The sequence below is a fragment of the Felis catus genome, chromosome A3 (genome assembly GCF_018350175.1).
Source record: "Felis catus isolate Fca126 chromosome A3, F.catus_Fca126_mat1.0, whole genome shotgun sequence".
In the NCBI taxonomy this organism is placed as follows: domain Eukaryota; kingdom Metazoa; phylum Chordata; class Mammalia; order Carnivora; family Felidae; genus Felis; species Felis catus.
In genome coordinates this window covers 128,782,879-128,803,155 of record NC_058370.1, presented here as the reverse complement: position 1 = coordinate 128,803,155, position 20,277 = coordinate 128,782,879, and the positions used below count along the sequence as shown (strand labels likewise).

The 20,277-nt window shown below is 41.7% G+C and overlaps 1 protein-coding gene across 11 annotated transcripts in view; it reads right to left on the bottom strand.

The window, feature by feature from the left end:
- Window positions 1-20,277, bottom strand: part of NBAS (NBAS subunit of NRZ tethering complex) — a 355,550-nt gene that overhangs the window by 125,434 nt on the left and 209,839 nt on the right. For all 11 annotated transcript variants that reach the window (XM_045054925.1, XM_045054924.1, XM_045054917.1 and 8 more), the window contains 3 exons: window positions 4,830-4,994; window positions 1,647-1,760; window positions 1,202-1,325 (listed from right to left, as the gene is read on the bottom strand). In XM_045054925.1, the coding sequence (XP_044910860.1) occupies window positions 1,202-1,325; window positions 1,647-1,760; window positions 4,830-4,994 (403 nt within the window). The remainder of the gene's footprint in view (window positions 1-1,201; window positions 1,326-1,646; window positions 1,761-4,829; window positions 4,995-20,277) is intronic.

The window sequence follows — 20,277 nt, the reverse complement described above, 5'->3', positions numbered from 1 at the left end:
CAAAAAAAGAAAAGCAAGCAGTAATAAAGAATAATTAAAAGGGGAAACAGCAATGTAACTACACTCTTCATGTATATTCAGCATTGTTTCTAAGACGTGCCATGAATGTAATAATAGCTTTTTGGAGAAAAGCAAACAAACAAAAACGTACTCATCGATTGTGAGACACCCTGATTTCAGAAATAAGAGGTAAAAAAAAAAAACATACATTCAGAACTGAAGGAAAAAGGTATACTTAATAAAAACCTCTAGTATTCAAGAGGCCCACACAGTAGATAGAAAAGTGGTATTTGTTCCCCCTCTTCCCAACTACATATAAATACTGATTCAAAGAAGGATTATCCAAAAATGAGTGACAAGAACAGGATTCTGGGAAAATAGCAGTTCTATGCCACATACACATTTTTCCCAATTTTATCCCATACATCGATGTGCTCACTTAAGACAGCATCATCCAGATTTACTGGTGGTGAGAGACAGTCAGAAATATGTAAGTGGCAGGTGTGGATAGGTCTGCCAAGGACACAATGTTTTGCCCTCCCTCCTCTTTTCTTCTTACTGATGCCTGGAATATAGACAAGATGGCCGGAACTCCGGCAGCCTTTAAATCATGAGGTATTCACTATGGATGACAGAGCAGAGAGAGAGGGAAATGAAAGAAAACAGCTGAGGCAACTATCCTGGAACCTTAAAAAGAAGTAAGGAGATGAAAGAGAAAAAAAACACACAAATGGTAAGATGCCATTGGTGAACTTGCGTACATTGAATTCTTTTCAAAAAATTCTACATGGAAAGATATGCTGCCACACAGAAAATTCTTAAATGAAATACACATCTACGTTCTGTGAAGCAAATACTTCAGAGTTCTTAATTAACACATAAAATCGGAAAGCATCGAATATTTATTGAGCACTTTATACCATTCACTGTAACAATCACTTCACATAATTAGAAACTTAAATACAGGAATCCTATCATCTTTATCCTTTTAAATCCTCAATATTAGTAAGTATCCAGAAAACGGAAGGTACTCAATAAATGTTTTAAATAAGTGAATGGAGGTGTCAGGTTAAGCTATTCAAAACTACTGAAAACTTATATTCTTGTTTTTCCCAACTTCCATTCACTCATATAGTTTTTCACTTACGGATCTCCTAGTAAGACTTACACACAGTCAAGGAGCTGGAACTTTCTTTCATACCTTCTGTTGTTGGAAATACCTCCTCCCCTTCAGTTTTCGTCTCAGCCAGTTTTCCAGTTCTTAGCAATACTTCTGCAAAGCTTTCTACTGGAACGTGCTGATACGGGTCACAGGTCACTGCAGACTAGACAGAAGCGGTCACACCATTTAGTAGGGTGTCTTTTCTTCTATGAAGATGTTCTAAGAACAGAATCATAGGCTTTTATATCTTCTGATGATGCGAATTATAACTTCTCACTTACTAAAGCACATTATTTTATGTAAAGTTTGAAACAGATTTTAATCTCACAATATGGCATAATAGACACAAGTCATATAAAACCAGTGAATAACACGAGTACGAAGCCAAAGATGTACATTTTCCACAATATTTTAGGTTTTTTTTTACTGAAATGCCACAAGAGCATGACAGTTGAGCCTACGTTCTTAGGCGCACTGTCCTTACCTCTGTGACAAAGGGATCGGAGAGGACAGATTCATAAAACGGATGGTAGCCTTGTCTTTCTAGCCCTTCATTGGCTATGGTTCCCGTTGGATAAGCACCGCCAAACTCTCGCCCCTAAATAGAACAAAGTGAAGAACAGTGGGTAAAAAGAAAGGCCCTGGGGGTGGGGGGAGAAGGGAAGCAGGGGTGATTTCAGGAGAAACTGACCCACATGCAGTGTGTTAGAGCTACAGACAGTGTCACAGCGACACAGACACCCAGGAGAGGACGTAGGAGTCACAGCTGCCCTCTAAGTGGCGTTTCCACCTGACCCTGCAGCGCCTCTGGATTCTCCGGTCACTTTGACATCAGGGAATCAGAAACAAAGAAGCAATCAGTGTTCGACTCACGGCAAGTTCTCTAGCCTAGAGTCAGAATAACCTTCCTCAAACATCACTTGGTACACATAGCTCCCTTGCCCAGCTTTGAACAATACCAACAGGCGGCAGCATCAAGTCTAAACCACGTAAAATAACACTTAAAGTTCCTTGAGGTTAGTTAACATCATTAGTTAACATCGAAGGCTAATTCTTCCCTCCAACCAGCCGATCTACTACATGCATCATACCAGCTTCTAGGCCTTTCTTCCACTAGGAGCGGCCTGTCCATTGCTGACTGCCTTGTTAACCACCCCCCTACCCCCCTGCTTGCAGGCCTGCCTCATACCTCACCGCTGAAACCCTCCCAGCTGGACGCTGGAAGGAAGTGCACCCCTGCCACGTCCCCGCTCATGTCCCCGCTACCCCACACACCACCGTGTGCCAACCATGACCTTGGGCAGCAGCAAAGGCCCTTCTGTACCTGACGATGACAACTACAACGGACACTTAACCAAAAATGATCCAGTATCAGGCACAGGGCTAAACATTTCATCTGAGACACATACCCCCAAAAGGTCCACGAGGGGAGACAGAAAAGTGACCAAAATCATAACCCCAGTGACGCACACCACGATAGGAGACGCAGGGCCGTCCCCCAAAGTCAAGCACTTTCCATCGCAGTCAGTGGTATGGACATCTACCCAACCGTCTCGGCCAGGTCATCCTCGGTTCTCCCCTTTCCCGCAGAGTCCACACCCAGACCACCCACAGGTCCACAAAACGCATCTCCCACTTCCTCCCTGGCTCTCCAGTCACCCCAGCCCTACCTCTCACCTGGAGCCTCTTTGCTCCTACTCCTGACTAACCCGGCCAGCTCTCTACACAGCACTCAGATGACCTTAAATGAAGGTGGATCACACGACAGCATTGCCTGCACTCCACACCAGCTCCCCGTCCTACTCAGAATAAGACCTGTGGACCCACCAGTGTCTCTACAAGGCCCTGGACACCAGCTCCTTCCTCTCATCTCCTACCATTCTTCCCTGCTGCTCACTCTGTTCATACTACACAGGCCTCCTTTCTGTTCTACAAGGATGTCAAGCACCTTCCTTCGAAAAGGGCTCTGCATGTGCTCTATGTGGCTCATTCAGGCTTCTGCTGAGGGTGAGTCCTGGGAACCCCACCTTCTATCCACGTCAGACATCAGAACTTCTCTCTCCCCGATGCGGATCCTTCTCCCGCCACCTTGCAGAAGCCTCCTCACCTTCCGCATGACTGCCTACCGCTACATTATTGCACAATTACTTTATTGGCGGGTCTGTGTGCAGGCTCTGCCAGGCGAAGGGCTTGCCGCCCTGCTCCCAATCACTAGCTTGGGCTCTGGCACACCGAAGACGCCTGAAGAGTACTTGGACAGCGAATAAAATGAACGCTACACCCAGAGAGCATCTGGGGTGACCTGGTAAACAGCACGTTTCTCTTTCCTCTGAGCTTTCCGGAGAGCCCAAGGACTGCAGGGTGAGAACGCACGGAAGTCAGCAGAGGGGCAGTGGGTTTCATGCGTCACGGAGAGCACAATCGCTCAACCGCTTGTCCTGACCTCGACTTCCAGAATGGGTGAAGGAGGCTGGTACGCTGCTCTCTTTACCCAGAGCACCTACTAGAAACTGAATGTTCGTGTCACCGGCTGAAATTCACATGTTGAAATTCTAAGCCCCAACATGACAATTAAGAGGTGGGTGGGGCTTCTGGGTATATATACACGATGAAATATTACTCAGCCATAAAAATGAATGAGATCTTGTCATTTGTGTTCACATGGATAGACTTAGAGGGTATTATGCTAAGTAAAGTAAGAAAGACAAATAAAATATGATTGCACTTAACCATGTGGAATCTAAAAAACGAAGTAGCAAACCAAAAGAAAAAAAAAAGGCATAAGCAGACCCATAAATAAGAGAACCGGTGGGGGCCAGAGGGGAGGGGATGGGGGATAGGCAAAATGGGCGAAGGGGAGTGGGAGGTACAGGCTTCCAGTTACAGAATGGGTAAGTCACAGGTAGGAAAGGTAGAGCATAGGGAACATGGTCAAGGCCACTGTAAGAGGGTTGTATGGTGACAGACGGCAGCTATATTTGTGGTGTGTACAGGATAGCGTATAGAGTTGTCAAATCACTATGTCATACCCCGAGAAAAATAAGAGTTGGGACCTTGCAGAGGTGGTCAGCTCTGGGAAATGGAGTCCTCATGAATGGGACGGACCAGACCTCTTATAAAAGAGGCTCCAGAGAGCTCCCTCACCCCTCCCACCATGTGAGAACATAGCAAGCAGACCCCAGCAGACACTGAATCTTCCGGAGCTTTGATCTCAGACTTCCCAGCCTCTAGAACCGTGAGGAAGAAATGGTTGTTGTTACGCCCCCCAGTATGTGGTATTACTGTCATAGCAGCCCAACAACCTCAGCCTTCCTGCCAGCTTCTAGCGCTTTTTCATGACTACTGGCCCACAGAAATACAGCAAAAACAAGTAAGCATTGATGGAATCATTTTCCTTTTCATCCCCCTAAATTCTAATTCTGACATCTAATCACACCTAAATCTGTAGCAGTGTCTTTTGCAAGACCCTACAAAATTCTATAAAATAAATGCCACATTCTATAAATTACTCTTCCCCTGGATGATGGGAGGCTTAGATTTCTTAACGCATTATTTTAAGGATCTAGAGAAGAGAAAGCTGTAACAACATGAACACAACTGAAAACCAGTGCTGATGGACTGACATAAGCCACACAATGGGTCTTTAGAAAAAAGAGGCATCGCTTACTTGAAGTGGCCGAAGGTAAGTTAAAGACTTCTTCCACCACTGCCCATCACTCACGGCCTGCAGCACGGCCTTGGTGGTAGTCGTGGTGCTGGACAGGACTTTCATGGTGGCCGCGGTGCCCCAGTGGAACAGGTCTGTGTTGCTGCCAGGAACGCTGGCTTCACCCTAGTTAGAAAAGAAAATGGCAAGATCAAAAATGTAGGCTGTCACTGTCGTAGGAACAGAGGGTGATCATGAGGTTACTGACAATTATCAGACACAAAGATACACTGTAAAATCCATCTGTGGGGCACCTGCATGGCTCAGTCGGGTTGGGCTTCCGACTCTTATTTTTGGCTCAGGTCATGATCTCGCAGTTTTGTGGGTTCTAGCCCCGTGTCGGGCTCTGTGCTGACAGCAGGGAGCCTGCCTGGGATTCATTCTCTCTCTTTCTCTCTCTCTGTGCCCTTCTCCCACTCATGCTGTCTTTCAAAATAAATAAACTCAAAAAAAATAAAAATAAAAAATAAAATCCATCTTGGCTAGCAACAAAAAAACGGGAAATGAAGCATTATTGGTATATCGTACCTTCTTGGAGCACTTACAAAAGAAAATTTGGTAAAGGAAAAACCATCATGATGCATTGTCGAAGAATGCCCTTCAGAAACATTTACAAAGCAAATAACGGGTTCTTGATTTTTCACCAATCTAATATCCTACAAAGACAAACTCCCATTTATTTCTTAGACATTCTGAAATATTTGTTATTTAGGTTAATTATGAAATAAATTATTCATTTGAACAATGCTACTACGACCCAGACAAAGGGAGAGAATTCAGAGGGCCCATCTATACATGTTGAAAGGTATTTTGTTTTTCATCTAAACAACTTGATGATTAATAGGGTTTAAAAGGTTTATAACATGAAACTTCCTGCCAATCTTGAAGCAATCAAGCGAAAATTCTGACTCCCCATTTACTCACCTGAGAGATTCCATGTGGAGAAAAATGCTAATATATTAACTTCATTTTAAATGGAAATGACAACAATCACATCTGCTTCTGATCAAAGAAAAACATTACTTGTTCTATAAAAACCAAGTTCTTGGTTTAGTGTTAATCTACTTCCACTTATTTTAAGTTTCCCATTTAATAGAAAGCAAAAATTGAGGCCTAGTCCCACTATTTCAATAGCCTTCTTAATACTAATAGAAGGAGAGTTTAGTTTGGCTATTTAGATCCATATCACAGCACAAGCAATAAAAAATGTAAACTATGTAATCAGTCAGTAGTCTCCAGGGCATTATCACACCACAAATAATGCACCATTACAGACTATCCGGCCAGTTGCCCTTTATGGTAAGTAGCATTAAAGACCCCCAAAGATGTCCACATCCCCATCCCTGGAACCTAGGAATACACTACATTTCATGGCAAAGGGACTCTGCAGATATGATTAAGGACACTGACCCTGAAGTAAAGATTATCCAAAATTATTGGTCCTTTAAACGAGCCTTTAATCACACGAGCCTTTAAACAGAGAAGCTTTCTCAGTTAGGGTCAGAGAGAGGGTGTCCGGGACATGCCATGGGGGAAGAGGCAAAGAGAAACCTGAGGCATTGGAGACTCAACCCATCGTCGCTGGCTTTGAAGATGGAGAAAGCGACCACAAGCCCAGGCATGTGAGCGGCATCTAGAAGCTGCAAACAGCTCTGAGGTGACAGCCAGCAAGGCTACAGGGACCTCCGTCCTACGACCACAAGGAATCGACTTCTGCCAACACCATGAGTGAGCGTGGAAACAGATCCTCCTCTGAGGCTCGAGAAAAGAGCACAGCCCTGTGTGCACCATGATCTTGGCCATGTGAGACTAAAGAGAGACCCATCAAAGTCTGCCAGATCTCTGTCCTAGGGGAATTAGAAGATAATTTATTTGCATTGTTTTTAAGTGGCTGAATTTGTGGTAATATGTCATAGCAGCAATAGAAAACAAATACATCATGTTAGGATACTTAATTTCTAGAAAACTTTGTGAACTTTACTCTTACTTCCAAAAGGAAATGAATTTAAGCTTTACTAACCAATGCTTACAACTTAACTTATCCAGTTTTTGTTTAAGGCTTCTGGTAAGATTTTCTAAACTGTGCTTTTAACATGAAAAAAGTTGTGTCCCAACACTAGAAGAAATGATAATTAGGTGACAGAGTAGTGGTGTTAGCTAAGCTATAACAGCAACCATACTGCAATATAAATATGCCAAATTAGTAACCTTATGCTAAAACAATGTTTTATGTCAAATATATCTCAATTTTTAAAAAGTTTTAAAAACTGTTTCCTGTGGGCTCTTTGGACACTGAGAAAAGTATAAAATACCAACTCAATGTAATCATTGTCATTTGATTATAAAAACAACATACACACTGGATGTAAATATGGAAAAAAATCACATTAAGTTGCTTCTATACTTATAAGAGCAACAATGTTAAAAATAACTGAGGTTTAGGTGCCAATAAAACAGAATACCTCTCCTGGGTTTCAGATCATCTCAGATACTGCAGCTTGGTTCACTGAATGCCATTCTGCCCCTACAAACTGTCCTACTACTGTTACAAGTTAATACGTTAAAGACTACATCTCTCAGACTCCCTATATTGGCATTCCACACATAATCTAGTTCTCCTCTGGTAAATGCACCTGCTGCATGGAATTTGGGAGGCGGAACTCTAGTAGAGACCACACGTCTGTTACTTCTGCCTTCTGCTTTCCTTCCTTCCTTCCTTCCTTCCTTCCTTCCTTCCTTCCTTCCTTCCTTCCTTCCTTCCTTCCTTCCTCTTTTCCTTCCTTTCATAGTCTTAGTTATTCTTCTACAACAGTGGTAATAGAAGCCCCAGTGCCCAGACTCTAGTTTTATGCATGTAAAGGCTAGCTTGTATCCTGGTCGTCAGTTACCACTGGAGCCAACTGATAAGGAGTGGCTTTCTGCTTTCCCAGCTTATTTATGGTAGATTGCAGCTCCCCTAGCAGGCAGGTTCTGTAATTTTTCTAGTAGTTGGTCTTAGAAACACATCTAAAGTCTGCTCCTCCAGTCCTTTCAGTGATTTTTAATCCTAATCTCCATAAAGCCCTTAATTTTCCATTAAAAAAAAACTCCTTCTGCTAAGAGCTAGAATATTTTCTGTAACCCCCAACTGAATCTTGCATGATTTTTTTAATTAAAAATATAAAGGTAGGAATCAGAGAAATCAGCAATACTATCTTCATTCTGGAATAGAGAACATGGCTTAAATCCACTGTCATAATTAGGCTAAAATTTTTCTGCAAGTCTTGGAGTAACTTTTCCAAGGAGGAGTTGAGTCTACAGAGTAGACAAGCCTAACCAAAATCTCCATGGCAGCTCAGAGGGAAACTGAGCAGAACGAATACCCAGAACTGCCTCAAACCAGTGCCGTCCAACCCATTAGCCACAGTCATGCGGGGCTATCGCACGCTTGATACGTGGCTATTCCAAAATGAGATGTGCTGTAATGTACCACACTGGATTTCAAGGGCTTTGTACTAAAAATAACAAATAACATAACCCTCATGTGCGTAACCTCAAGGAACAAAGATCAAAGCAGAATGCACCCTTTGTGTGGACAGGCATAAGCAGGAGGGAGCCCAGCTGGGGTGGGGTGGGGTGGGGGTGCTAAGCCTTACATTTCCAGTTTCTTCTCTCAATTTCAGCAATCAGGACAATTACACACACCCCCTCTCCTTAGCATGTGTTGGACGGAGGAGGTGAAGAGCATGGAAGGAGAGATGATGAGAGACTTAAACTCATCATCCAAACCTCAAAGGACAAGGCAGGAAGTCCTACGTAGGAAAAACCAGACTTCTCCCTTCAAGAGTAATAATGATGGTAGCTTGCTATGTGCCAGCACTTTACAAAGTCCTTCATACATGTATTGGGTATAAGAACCAGAAGGAAATACACACACACACACACACACACACACACACACACACACACACAATAGCTTCAGTGGTAGCTTCAGTGGTAGCATTACTAGAATTCCTTTCTGTCCGTAATCTCTTTGCTATGTGAGGAGACAGCAGTGGAAGCTCATTTAGTCACCGCTTTGGTACCACAAACAGCTCGTTCATCAACGAAGAAAAATAAGCTGATTCCAGCTCCTGCCCTGCAGAGGCTCCTCTTCGCTAGTAAGGCCACAACCCCAGCCAAGGAGCATGTGATGTCACACAGTGGCAATGTTACCTCCAGCTCCTGTCCCGCATTTACAGGGTGTGGACTTAGTCCCCTGGTCCGCCTGTCATCGTGCATGTGACCCACCAAGTCCGGCCTAAGCACACCTCTCCGGGTTACCGAAAGCTGTGGAGCTCGTGTACACTCTGCTTCATTCTGTGTCTAAGATCCCCCCACTTGCCAACCGCGCGTGGAGAGGAGAGAGCTCTATGTGTCCCTGTGTGAATAACACTGCCAAAAATAGTTCTTCGCCAGAAATAAATCTCAGAAGGAATCTGAAGTATACATTGTCTCTCTTTATATAGATATAGGAGATACAGATATATATGTAAAATATACAGCAAGCATCTCGATTTATTGGCTATATTTCTGAATTACTTAATATTTACAACTGGAAAAAAAAAAACACAGAAGCAAATTAGAATTCATTCACTTACACGGCAGTTACTGCGTGACTCTCATTAGGGGTCATGCCCTACACCAGGCAATGAGGTGACAAAAACAGGGAAAACACAGTCTGTGCTCTCAAGTTGCTCAGAAACCAGGGAGGGAGGCAGAGATGTGGACACAGCCCTGCAGTACAATCTCAGCCTCTAAAGTAGACAGACATCTACGGTGCCACGCGACACAAAGAGAGGCCACACCTCCTCTGCCCAGAGGCGCAATCACAGAAGGCTTCACACAGAAGGTAGTATCTCATCGGGAAAGAATGCAGGCCCCCCCCACCCCCCAAAGGAGGAAGAGAGACTTTCAGGCAGACTTACACAAGAACGAGAGCGTGAAATGAAACGACACAGCAAACTGGAGGAATCTTGATCAAGTCAGTGAAGGTGTGGACAGTGGCACGCGAGGGCAAGGGGCCGATCGATCACCAGCATGGAGGGACAGAGAAGGAGCTGGAGCGAGAACCCCGCTGACCAGGCCAAAGCACCCCCGCTGCCGGCCTGACAGACGGGAAGCCACTAAAACCGTTCACGCAAATGGGGTGGCAAACTCAGATCTGTGTTTTAGAAATATCATTCCAGGCACAAGAATCCAGTCAGGAGGTTGGTGTGTTAGTCCAAGCTTAAAATAATCACGGGCCGAATTAGGATCATGATGCTAGGAATATATGAGGTTGCCATAAGGGTATTTTGCCACCTGAATGCATATATTAAATTCAAATGTTTTTATTTCTAATTCTTCTCAAAGTGGAAAGGGCCTGAGGTAAGTCAGATAAGCAGAGAAATTCAAGGATTCTGACTCCAACTTTCTAAGAAATAAAGTACATGGTCACCAAGCTGGGTCTTAGTGAAGAGCAGAGAGAAAGAAGAAAAGAACAGAAGATAAGTCAGGAACCCAAGCAAACATTCATGTTTAGCTAAGCAAGGTTAGACGCAGTGGGGGAAAAACAATGAACAATGCAAGTTACTGAGAAAGAATGAAGACAGAACCAGGTTTGCAGAGAGGAATAAGAAAGATCAGGGGGCAGCTGGATGGCTCCATCGCTGAGCATCTGACTTCAATTCAGGTCATGATCTCAGGGTTCGTGGATTCGAGCCCCACATCAAACCCCGCACTGGGCCCAGCACTGACGGTGCAGGGCTTGCTCGGGATTATTGCTCTCCCTCTCTCTCTGCCCCTCCCCCACTTGCGCTCTGTCTCTCTCAAACTTAGGAAAAAAAGATTATATATATATATATATACACACACACACACACACACACACACACATATACATTTTTTTTTTTCTAGGAGTGATGTCTAATAGGAGTCTGGTTTATATTACATAAGAGACATGACGGCTACCATTTACTAAATGGTTCCTATGTGTCAGGTGCTGGGCAGGTGCTTCCTCTGGTCATTCCTGGGTTTTAGAATAACACTGCAAGATAGGTATGCGGAAGCCATATGATGCACAAGTAAAGTGCAGATGCTGCCCACACGCAACTGGCCTAGGGGTGTCTCCTCTTCCTGACCAGGTCGGACTATCAAAACATGTGGTCCACTTGTTCTGCAGAGGGATGTGACACACGAGTAACATCACAAGCACGTACGAATGTATTTGAGAGTACTTACTCTCCTCTGTCATGAAAATACGATCTCATTAAAGATGGTTTAAAAATTCAAAAGGTTAGGGGGAAAAGAAGATAGTACTTATTCACAGTATCGCAATACAAAGACAATACTGCCAGGATACAGTCTCTCTTCCTGTCTTTAATCCAGGCTTAGAGATCTTTCTTTAAAACCTTTTATCGAAGAAGAAGATACATTAAAAAATGTATGCACGCAAGCATACAGTTTGGTAAATTATAACACACTCATGCAATCGGCACTTAGACTAAGTCACAGACCATCACCAGGATCCCAGATGCCGCTTTTGAGATCACTTCTAGCCATCCCCGTGGCCGAGGTAGATGCTATTCTGACTTCTGGTAGTATAAATTAGTTTTGCCTGTTTTTATACTTTATATGAATGGAAGTGTGTCTTGGGGTCTGATTTCTATCATTCAACATAAATTCATCCATATTCTTGCAAGTAGTTGAAGACTGTCAATTCGTTGTTAGTGTAATATCGTTACACTGTTAATGTAACAGTGTTATACAGCGTGAACATATCAGAACTTACTTATCCTTTTTTTCTATTGATGAGTATTTGCATACTCTCCAGTTTGTAGCTAATACCAATAGTGCTGCCTTGAACATGCTAATAGTTATCTTTTGGTGAATATATGCATTTCTGGAAACAAATCTAGTAGGGGGATTACTAAAACACAGAGTATGCATATGTCCAGACTTAGTGAATAGTGCCAAACATTTATACTCTAACCAGCAATTACAACAGTCTGGTCACTCCACATCCATGCCAACATCTAGCATTACATGTCTATTTCCTTTTAGCAGTAGCACTGAGGATATAATAGTATCTCTTTGTGGTTTTAATTTGAATCTCTCTGATGACTAATGAAGTCGAACAGCTTTTAATAGATCCACTGGTCATCTGACCATCTTTTGTGCAGTGTCTGTTCAAGTGTTTTGCCTTTCTTCTGTTGGTTATCTGCCTTTCCCACTCACCTCTAGTTCTTCACATGTTCTGGACACACATCCTTATTACATGTACAAATTGTGAATATGTTTTACTACTTGGCAGATTATATTTTCATCGTCTTAATGTTGTCTTTTGATTAGAAGTTCTTAAATTTTACATTACTCTAATTTATCATTTTTTTCACTTTACGATTAGTATTTTTTGTATATTTAAGAAATTGTTGCTTACTCCAAGCTCACAAAGATGTTCTTCTATATTTTTGTTGACCTGTAATATTTTTGCTGTAAGTAAAATCCTGTTAAGACAGTGTCCCACCCTCTCTCCTATGCACCTGGAGCATTAGATGCATCCTTTCCATGCACTTACCATAAAATTTTGATAATCTCATTTTTTTTGTTTGCCTTCCCAACTAGACAGTAGCTTTTCAAAGGTAGGGATTATGTTTCTTTACCACTATATCCTCAAAGCATGGGAAAATCCCTAACTTATAGTGTATATCTGTAGATACGTAGAAGTCTGGCTTTACTGCACTATTGAAATGTTTGAGGATACATTTTCTCAGGCCTAATATGTTGTGCCTATAGTAGCTAATATTATTCAAATAAGACTTCATGCCACATTTCAAATCTTGTTCACCTTTATAATCTTCTTAATTGAGAGGGTGTATTGAATGGTTAAACTGTCATCAACTAACCCAAGTACAGAATTAAAACTACAAACAAGGTAAGAAATAAACGGCACTTGAACACAATGCAACTTCACTCGGAGGAAAATCAAGTCAACTGAAAGATACCAAAAAATACAGGCTATAAAACAATCATTCCATTTCATAAAATGAACCTAAACTTTACTTCTCTATTTCATACAGATAGGCTAACTTCAGACAGGACATTTAAGACATATGAAAATTAAAAGCTTGTTCCAGAAGATAAATGAAATTGACATGCTCAGAAATGTACAAGATAAAAGGCTTGTAAGAGATTCCCTGATGAGAATTACAAAAAAGAAAGTAAAATAAAAGGCTCATTTGGACCACAGAAGAAGCATCGAACTTGGGGACAGTCTACCAGAATTATACTCTACCTAGAATAATTAATGAGGAAAATAGTTTTCATTCAAATACATATAATGGGGGGGGGGAGGCTGGGCAAAATTTACTCCTGAAACGATTACTACTGGCACTTTTTATATTCATAGTTGCACACTGTTAATTAACTTAGAATGTGTAACAGCAGAAATAGATTAATCCCCCAAACCAAATCAACAACTGCCAGCATAAAATTTAACATGAAATCTCATTAACGTCAGTATGTTACACAGCTCAGAGGTTAACTTACAAAGCACTAATAGTATCTCTCAAATTCTACCACAGACACCATTACCGACCAGGTTCACGAGAACAAGAATAGTTCCACATCTCAAGTCTAGCTTACAGAGTCTTGTTGATCAAGGACTATAATGAATAATCTATTTTGGAGTTGCTATCTCTGGTATCTGGTAACATAAGGGTTAGTTTCTGAGAAATCTGTTTGCCTCCTATAACCTGAGTTGGTGGGACACATAAATAGGTAAGGATTACAAATAGCGCTCGAACTGAACTCATCCACCATCCCTCCCTTCCAACTGATCTTTAGATGCTCCAAAGTTCTTCCCTGCACCCAATGCTTCTAGCAAATTTCACCCTGAACCTAAAATATTAAGAATATAGTCTTTATTATTACTGGTGATACTACTTTTGAAGTGTCTGAGGGAAAAGAAAGAAAAAAGAAAAGAAAAGAAGGAAAGAAAGAAAAGAAAAGAAAAGAAAGAAAGGAGAAGGAAAGAGAAGAAAGAAAAGAAAGGAAGGAAAGAAAAGAAAGAAAGAAAAGACAAAATAAAAAGAAAAGAAAAGACAGAATGAATCTGTCAGAAGCAGCAATAGAAAAATACCCCATGGAGCAAATCGCTCCAAGGTCTGACTCTGCTTCAGTTCATCTGCTAAGTAACAGGTCAGGTTATGTAATTCAGATGTTTTCACCTTTGCGAATCATGAACCCCTACACAATTCCGATCAAAGCTGGAAGTCATTCCTCCAGAAAACAGAACGCACATGCTGTGCACACACAGGAACACACAAAGTCACATACACCCCCCCCCACACACACACACACCCAAATACAGCACACTACTTCAGGGGCTTTGGGAATCAAACCCTTCTTGAATCTGCTGGCATTCCTGGACCAAGATTAAAAGACCTGTAGTTAGGAAAAATACAGGTATGTGAAGTATATTTTTATTTTCTTTCACCATGCCAAATTTTTAAATCTCTTTTGATTAAATAATTTGGGGTTCTAAATCCATCCGCAAAATAAATTTACTGAACATATACCTCTGGCATGCTTACTATGTTTAAGACCCAGTGCTAGGCAACAGGGTTACCACAATGATTAAGACATTGTCCCTGCTCTCAGGAACTCATGGTACATTAGGAAAGACAGGCAAACAGGAAATTTGCCTTATTTCACCAATGAACTGAGAACTTATCAAATTGGATCCCACTGGAATATTCCTCCCCTTATAATAAAAGAATTTATCCACACCCATCATATCCACATCTTAACCTTCTTCATTTATTTTCTTCACATATTCAACGAATATTTGGACATCAAATACAACAAGGACACTTGTAGTAGATACTGAAAACAGAGCAGTGAACAAAACATGACTCCTGCCACCCAGAGCTCCTCTTGTATTCCAAGAGGAGATAAGCCAAAGATAAATATAAAGCATGGCAGAGAGGTGTATCAGATAAATGACAGGAAAAGAGCTAGGAAGAAAAATAAAGCGGTATATTGGGAGTAGGGGGAACACTGTAATTGTGTATGCAGGGACCGGGGAAGCTCTCACTGAGCAGACATTTGAGCAGAGACCCGGAAGGAGCGAAGATAAGTCACTGAATATGTGAGAGAAAAACACAGCAAGGATAAGGACCAGAGGGAATGTTTAGAGAATGGAAACAAGGGCAGTATGCCTGGAGTACAGTGGGCAAAGTCAGTGGGGGGTTAAGGAGAGAAGAGATCAAGTCAAACAGGTAGTAGGGAAGATAGATCACGGGTGTCCTCATAGGAGGTCATAAAAGCTTAGCTTGTACTCCACGGAATGTGGCGCGATCTGACATATTTTTAAAGAATCACTCTGGCTGCCTTGTTGAGCACCAACTAGAGCAAGGAAAAGGGCCGAAAGAGGCAGACAAACAGAACACTACCGTAAAACTCTAGGTGAGACACAGCAATAACTTAACCAGGGTGGTAGCGGTGGTGATGGTAAAATATGGTCTAATTCCAAGTCCACTGGGAGAGTGGAGCCACCAGGCTTTCTTGACAGACCGCTTGCGTTACACAGGACAAAGAGAACTGAGAACGATGACAAGGTTTATGACCTAAACAACTAGAAAGACGGAGCTGCCATTTTTTGACATAGGAAAGAGCACAGAAGGAACGCCGCCGGTAGCTGGGGTGAAGGGTGCGATGCTAAGATCAGTGGCTCACTTTTAACACGCTGAGATGCGATGCCTGTAAGAAAGGGAAGTACAGATGCCAGACTGGCAGTCGCGCACACAAGCCTGGAACGCAGAAGATCAGGGCCAAGCTACGTGTAGAGAATCATCCGCACAAAGTTGCACGATCACAGGTGCAATCATCTAGGGAATTGGCAGAGACAGAGAAGAGATTAAAGACTGAGACCTGAGGTATCTAACATTTAGCTAGAGAAATGAGGAAGGACCAACAAACACGGTGAGAGTAAGCGGCCAATGAGGTATAAGGAAAATGAATAGACTGTCCCTGAAACAAGTACGCATCCGATGTTACTGATACGTCACATAAGATAAAGACAGACTTGACGTGTGAATTTACCAATAGGAGGTCACTGGTGACCCAAACACAAGCTGTTCTGAGGAAACAGTGAGGAGAAAAAGACGCGTGGAGAGCATGCAAAAGACAACAGGAGAAAAAGATGCGGCCACTACTGTGTATAAAACCAAAGCGTGTACACAAAGCCCCTCAGCATGGTACAGATGAGCCGTGTGATCAGATCACAAGGCCTCTTTAAAAGGAAAGGAAACTGTCGAATCCCCCAGATTTCACTGAAACTGAGACATGTTATTTGAAAAGTATCCTTTGCAAGTGAATTTAAATCCAAGTCTAGATTAAAAAGTAAAAAAAAAAAAAAAAAAAAAAAAGTATTCTTTGTTACTGAAAGAGTCAAAGGAACTTAAAGAAACGAAACAAATGTATTAGAAATGCGTGTACTCTGTGAAGAAAGGCCAGGATGGAAGAAAGAGGAGAACCTGGAACATGAGTGGCAGAGCCCGGTGAGGAGGCAGCTAATCTGAGCCTCTCTGAGGAGTGGAAATCCGTGGCCCCGATTCTCCGAGCCAATCAAAGTGACAGGATTCACAGTCCTGACCATCAAGCCGTGGACCGAGCGATCACAGTCTCCTACAAGCAGGCCAATGGGCAGAGCACGCCCTCCTTCGGTCAGACCTCAGTGAGAGAGGAAACACCACATGGTGAATGAAATGCAGGAGTCTTGTGAATCGTGCTGGCTCTGCGTTATCATCCAGTTCGCGATGTCACAGATCACCATGAACTCAGTCTCACGTAAACACTCATCAGGCAATGTTATCCAAAAAAAAAAAAAAAGAAAAAAGAAAACTGAGTAAGGACCTACTCTGTTCCCAGTGATGTGCTGGTGTCACAACAGTAAAGAAAGCAATCAGCACTTAACAAAGTTATGGAGAATACATTATAAGAAGATAGGAAATTCTCTATCTCAGGAGCTCATTCCCACCACTTTATCCCAGAGCAATGCATGACTACACAAAATGTGCACGTAAAATGTTCACTGCGGCTCAGTCTAAAAGGGAGGAAAATCAAACATAATCTAAATGTTCAAAAACAAAGCAAAAGATAAATTTTTGTACGTACATCAAATGACCACTAACCTGCCATTATATAAATGGTCTGTATATAAGGAGAAGGGCAGCTATCTGTGACAAATAACATTACGTGGAAAAAAAACAGGCTTTAAATTAATATGCAGGGGCACCTGGGTGGCTAATCGGTTAAGTGTCCAACTTCAGCTCAGGTCATGATCTCACAGTTTGTGAGTTCAAGTCCAGCCTCGGGCTCTGTGCTGACAGCTCAGAGCCTGGAGCCTGCTTCAAATTCTGTGTCTCCCTCTCTCTCTGCCCCACCCCTACTTACACTCTGTCTCTCTCTGTCTCCCCAAAATGGGTAAACGTTAAAAAAAAATTTTTAATGTGGAATTAATATATGCAGTACGAATCCATTTTAAGTTTAAAAAATAATAATTCTCCAGGAGATAGACAATAGCTATCCAGAAAATCTGTTCATACTCAGAAAAATTCTGGAAGATATATATAAACTTAAAAATGTTTACCTCTAAGCAGTGGGCTTCATGGTATGGGAAGAAAGAACTAAGAGAAGAAAGAGAACTTATATACTAATGTACTGCTGATTAAATTACTTCATAATTTATTATTTTTTTTTAATGTTTATTTATTTTTGATAGACAGAGCCTGAGCAGGAGAGGGGAAGAGAGAGAGGGAGACACAGAATCCAAAGCAGGCTCCAGGCTCCCAGCTGTCTGCACAGAGCCCGATGTGGGGCTTGAACCCACAAACCGTGAGATCATGACCTGAGCTGAAGTTGGACACTTAACCAACTGAGTCACCCAGGCACCTCTATTTCATATTTTAAAAAGTAGAAAGGCCAAAGCTACCATAAATTTCCATGTACTTCTTATCAAAAGTTAACAAATGTTATTAATATTTTATCATAGATGTTTTACATTTCTTTTTTTTTTTAACTTTCAGGAATAAAATATGCTAAACAGTGTCAGTTATCTGAACCCATGCCTCCTCTTAAATGGATTGCTAAAATAAAAGATTGTGTTATTTTTGTAATTAAGAAAGCCATTATAAATTCCAGTCAGGATGGAGCAGTGAACTCCTGTTGCAATGTGCTCATGGTACTCCAGAATACTAAGGGTAATTAAAAACAAAAGTAGAAAGGCACTCACGTTCAATGGAATTCAACATTTGGGGGCTCGGAACTGAGATGCTGACAGTGGCTGTGAAACGCTCCTCTCGAGGGAACTGTGAATCGAAAGGATCCCCTGTAAGAGGATCAGACCCACTGCCTGGGATTATGTATTTATATAAAATTGCAGGAATAAAGAGGCAGAGAACTAACAGGGCCCAAGTCCCTCGTTGGCTCCATGCCTGGATTCCTCAGATCCTCAACATTACAAGAGGTTGGGCGTCCCACGTCAAAAGGTATTAATAGGACATGACATGTTCTGGACTGAAGCACTAAGGGTACAGACTGAGGAAAACCACAAAACTATAGAATCCTTAGAGAAGGTCTAGGGAGATAAAAAGTAAACAGAATGGAATGACCCCCCCCCCCCCAACGAGCTTGGAAACCAAAATTCTACAACACATCGGGGGCGGGGGGAGGGGGGTGGATAGTAAAGTGATAATTTTAGCAAAAATCCATTCCAGATGAAACTCTTTCTTTTCAAACTTCAAAATATTAATGTCTTTGTGCATACCAAATATGAAATTTAAAATCCTTGGCATGCCTGCATGGCTCCATTAAGCATCCGACTTGGCTCAGGTCATGATCTCACACTTTGTGAGTTCGAGCCCCACGTGGGGCTCTGTGCTGACAGCTCAGAGCCTGGAGCCTGCTTTGGATTCGGTGTCTCCCTCTTTCTCTCTCTCTCTGCCCCTGCACTGCTCACACTCTGTCTCTCTCTCTCTCAAAAATAAACATTTAAAAAAATTTTTAATTATTTATGAAGGAGTAAACTATCATAAAACATAAAACAAAACAAATACCATCTCAATGAACTAATTTTTGTGTATGTTAAGAAGCTCCAATTCATCTTTTCGTATATGAATATTCCTCAAGCCTACAGTTATTTCACACAAAAAGTGGATTATTACTTCCTTATCAATAAACACAGGAGCCAAAACTATAAAAAAAAAAAAGCATAGGAATAAATGCCCACACTCTTGAGTTATGCGTCCATTTCTTAGATACGATACCACAGCACAAGCGATACAAGAGTACTGGTAGGCTGGACTTCAGCCACATTAGACGTGTTTGCACTTTATGAAAATGAAAAAGTCAAGTCACACACGGAGAGAAAAACATTTTCAAATCACCTACTCAAGAAAGGATTTGTAGCCACAATTTAAAAAAACAAAACAAAACAACAAAACTCTTACACCTCAATAAGCAGCAGCACAAAAACAGATGTTCACGATCATTAGTTCTTTGGAAAGAGCACATCAAAATGATAACGAGATACCACACACATCCCCCCTAAGGATGGCTTTCGTCAAATCCAGGCAGGAACAAGCGTTATGAGAATGTGGAGACGCGGGGATCTGAACACTTCCTGGTGGGAAAGGAAAATGGTGCGGCCACTTTGGGAAGCAATCTGCCATTTCTTCAAAAGTTGAACACGTATATGCGTGCAATGTAGCAGTTCCTCTCCTATACACCTACATGAGAAATCGAAACCTATTTCTCTATTTCCATATTTTCCAGCGAATAAGTAGAAATAACCCACATGTCTATCACCTGGTGAATGGAAAAAGAAATGGTTTCCTAGGATACTGAAAGCCAACTGTCCTCTTGCTCACTTTTAGAGATTTCTAAACAGTCCTTTTATAAATTTGAAATCGCTCTATGCTTAGCCCATGCCACAGTTATAAACATTAATTAGTCTAGTTGTATAAATCTATGGCCACTTAAAACGCTCATAACAAGTTTTCCCACAGTGAAAATGATTTTTTAATGGGAATCTTATATATAATCCATTTCCAAATCTAATTGGATTTATCTGGGGGGAAAACACCATTGGCTAAGTGATACAACTAATACTAGCTAAAAACAAACGTTAATATACTCTAAATGGAGAAATACCGCTACATCTAAAAAGCATAATAACCAACATTAATAAGAAACTGGAAAATTGTAATTTTGGTAGTTATTCACAAAATATGCATTCTGGTCTATTTATACACTAATATCTTGTTCATGGGGACAACAGCCAATATCTTCAAACCTGTAGGCTCTACTTGAACTAATGCAAATGCTACCGCATAGCAATTACATCTTT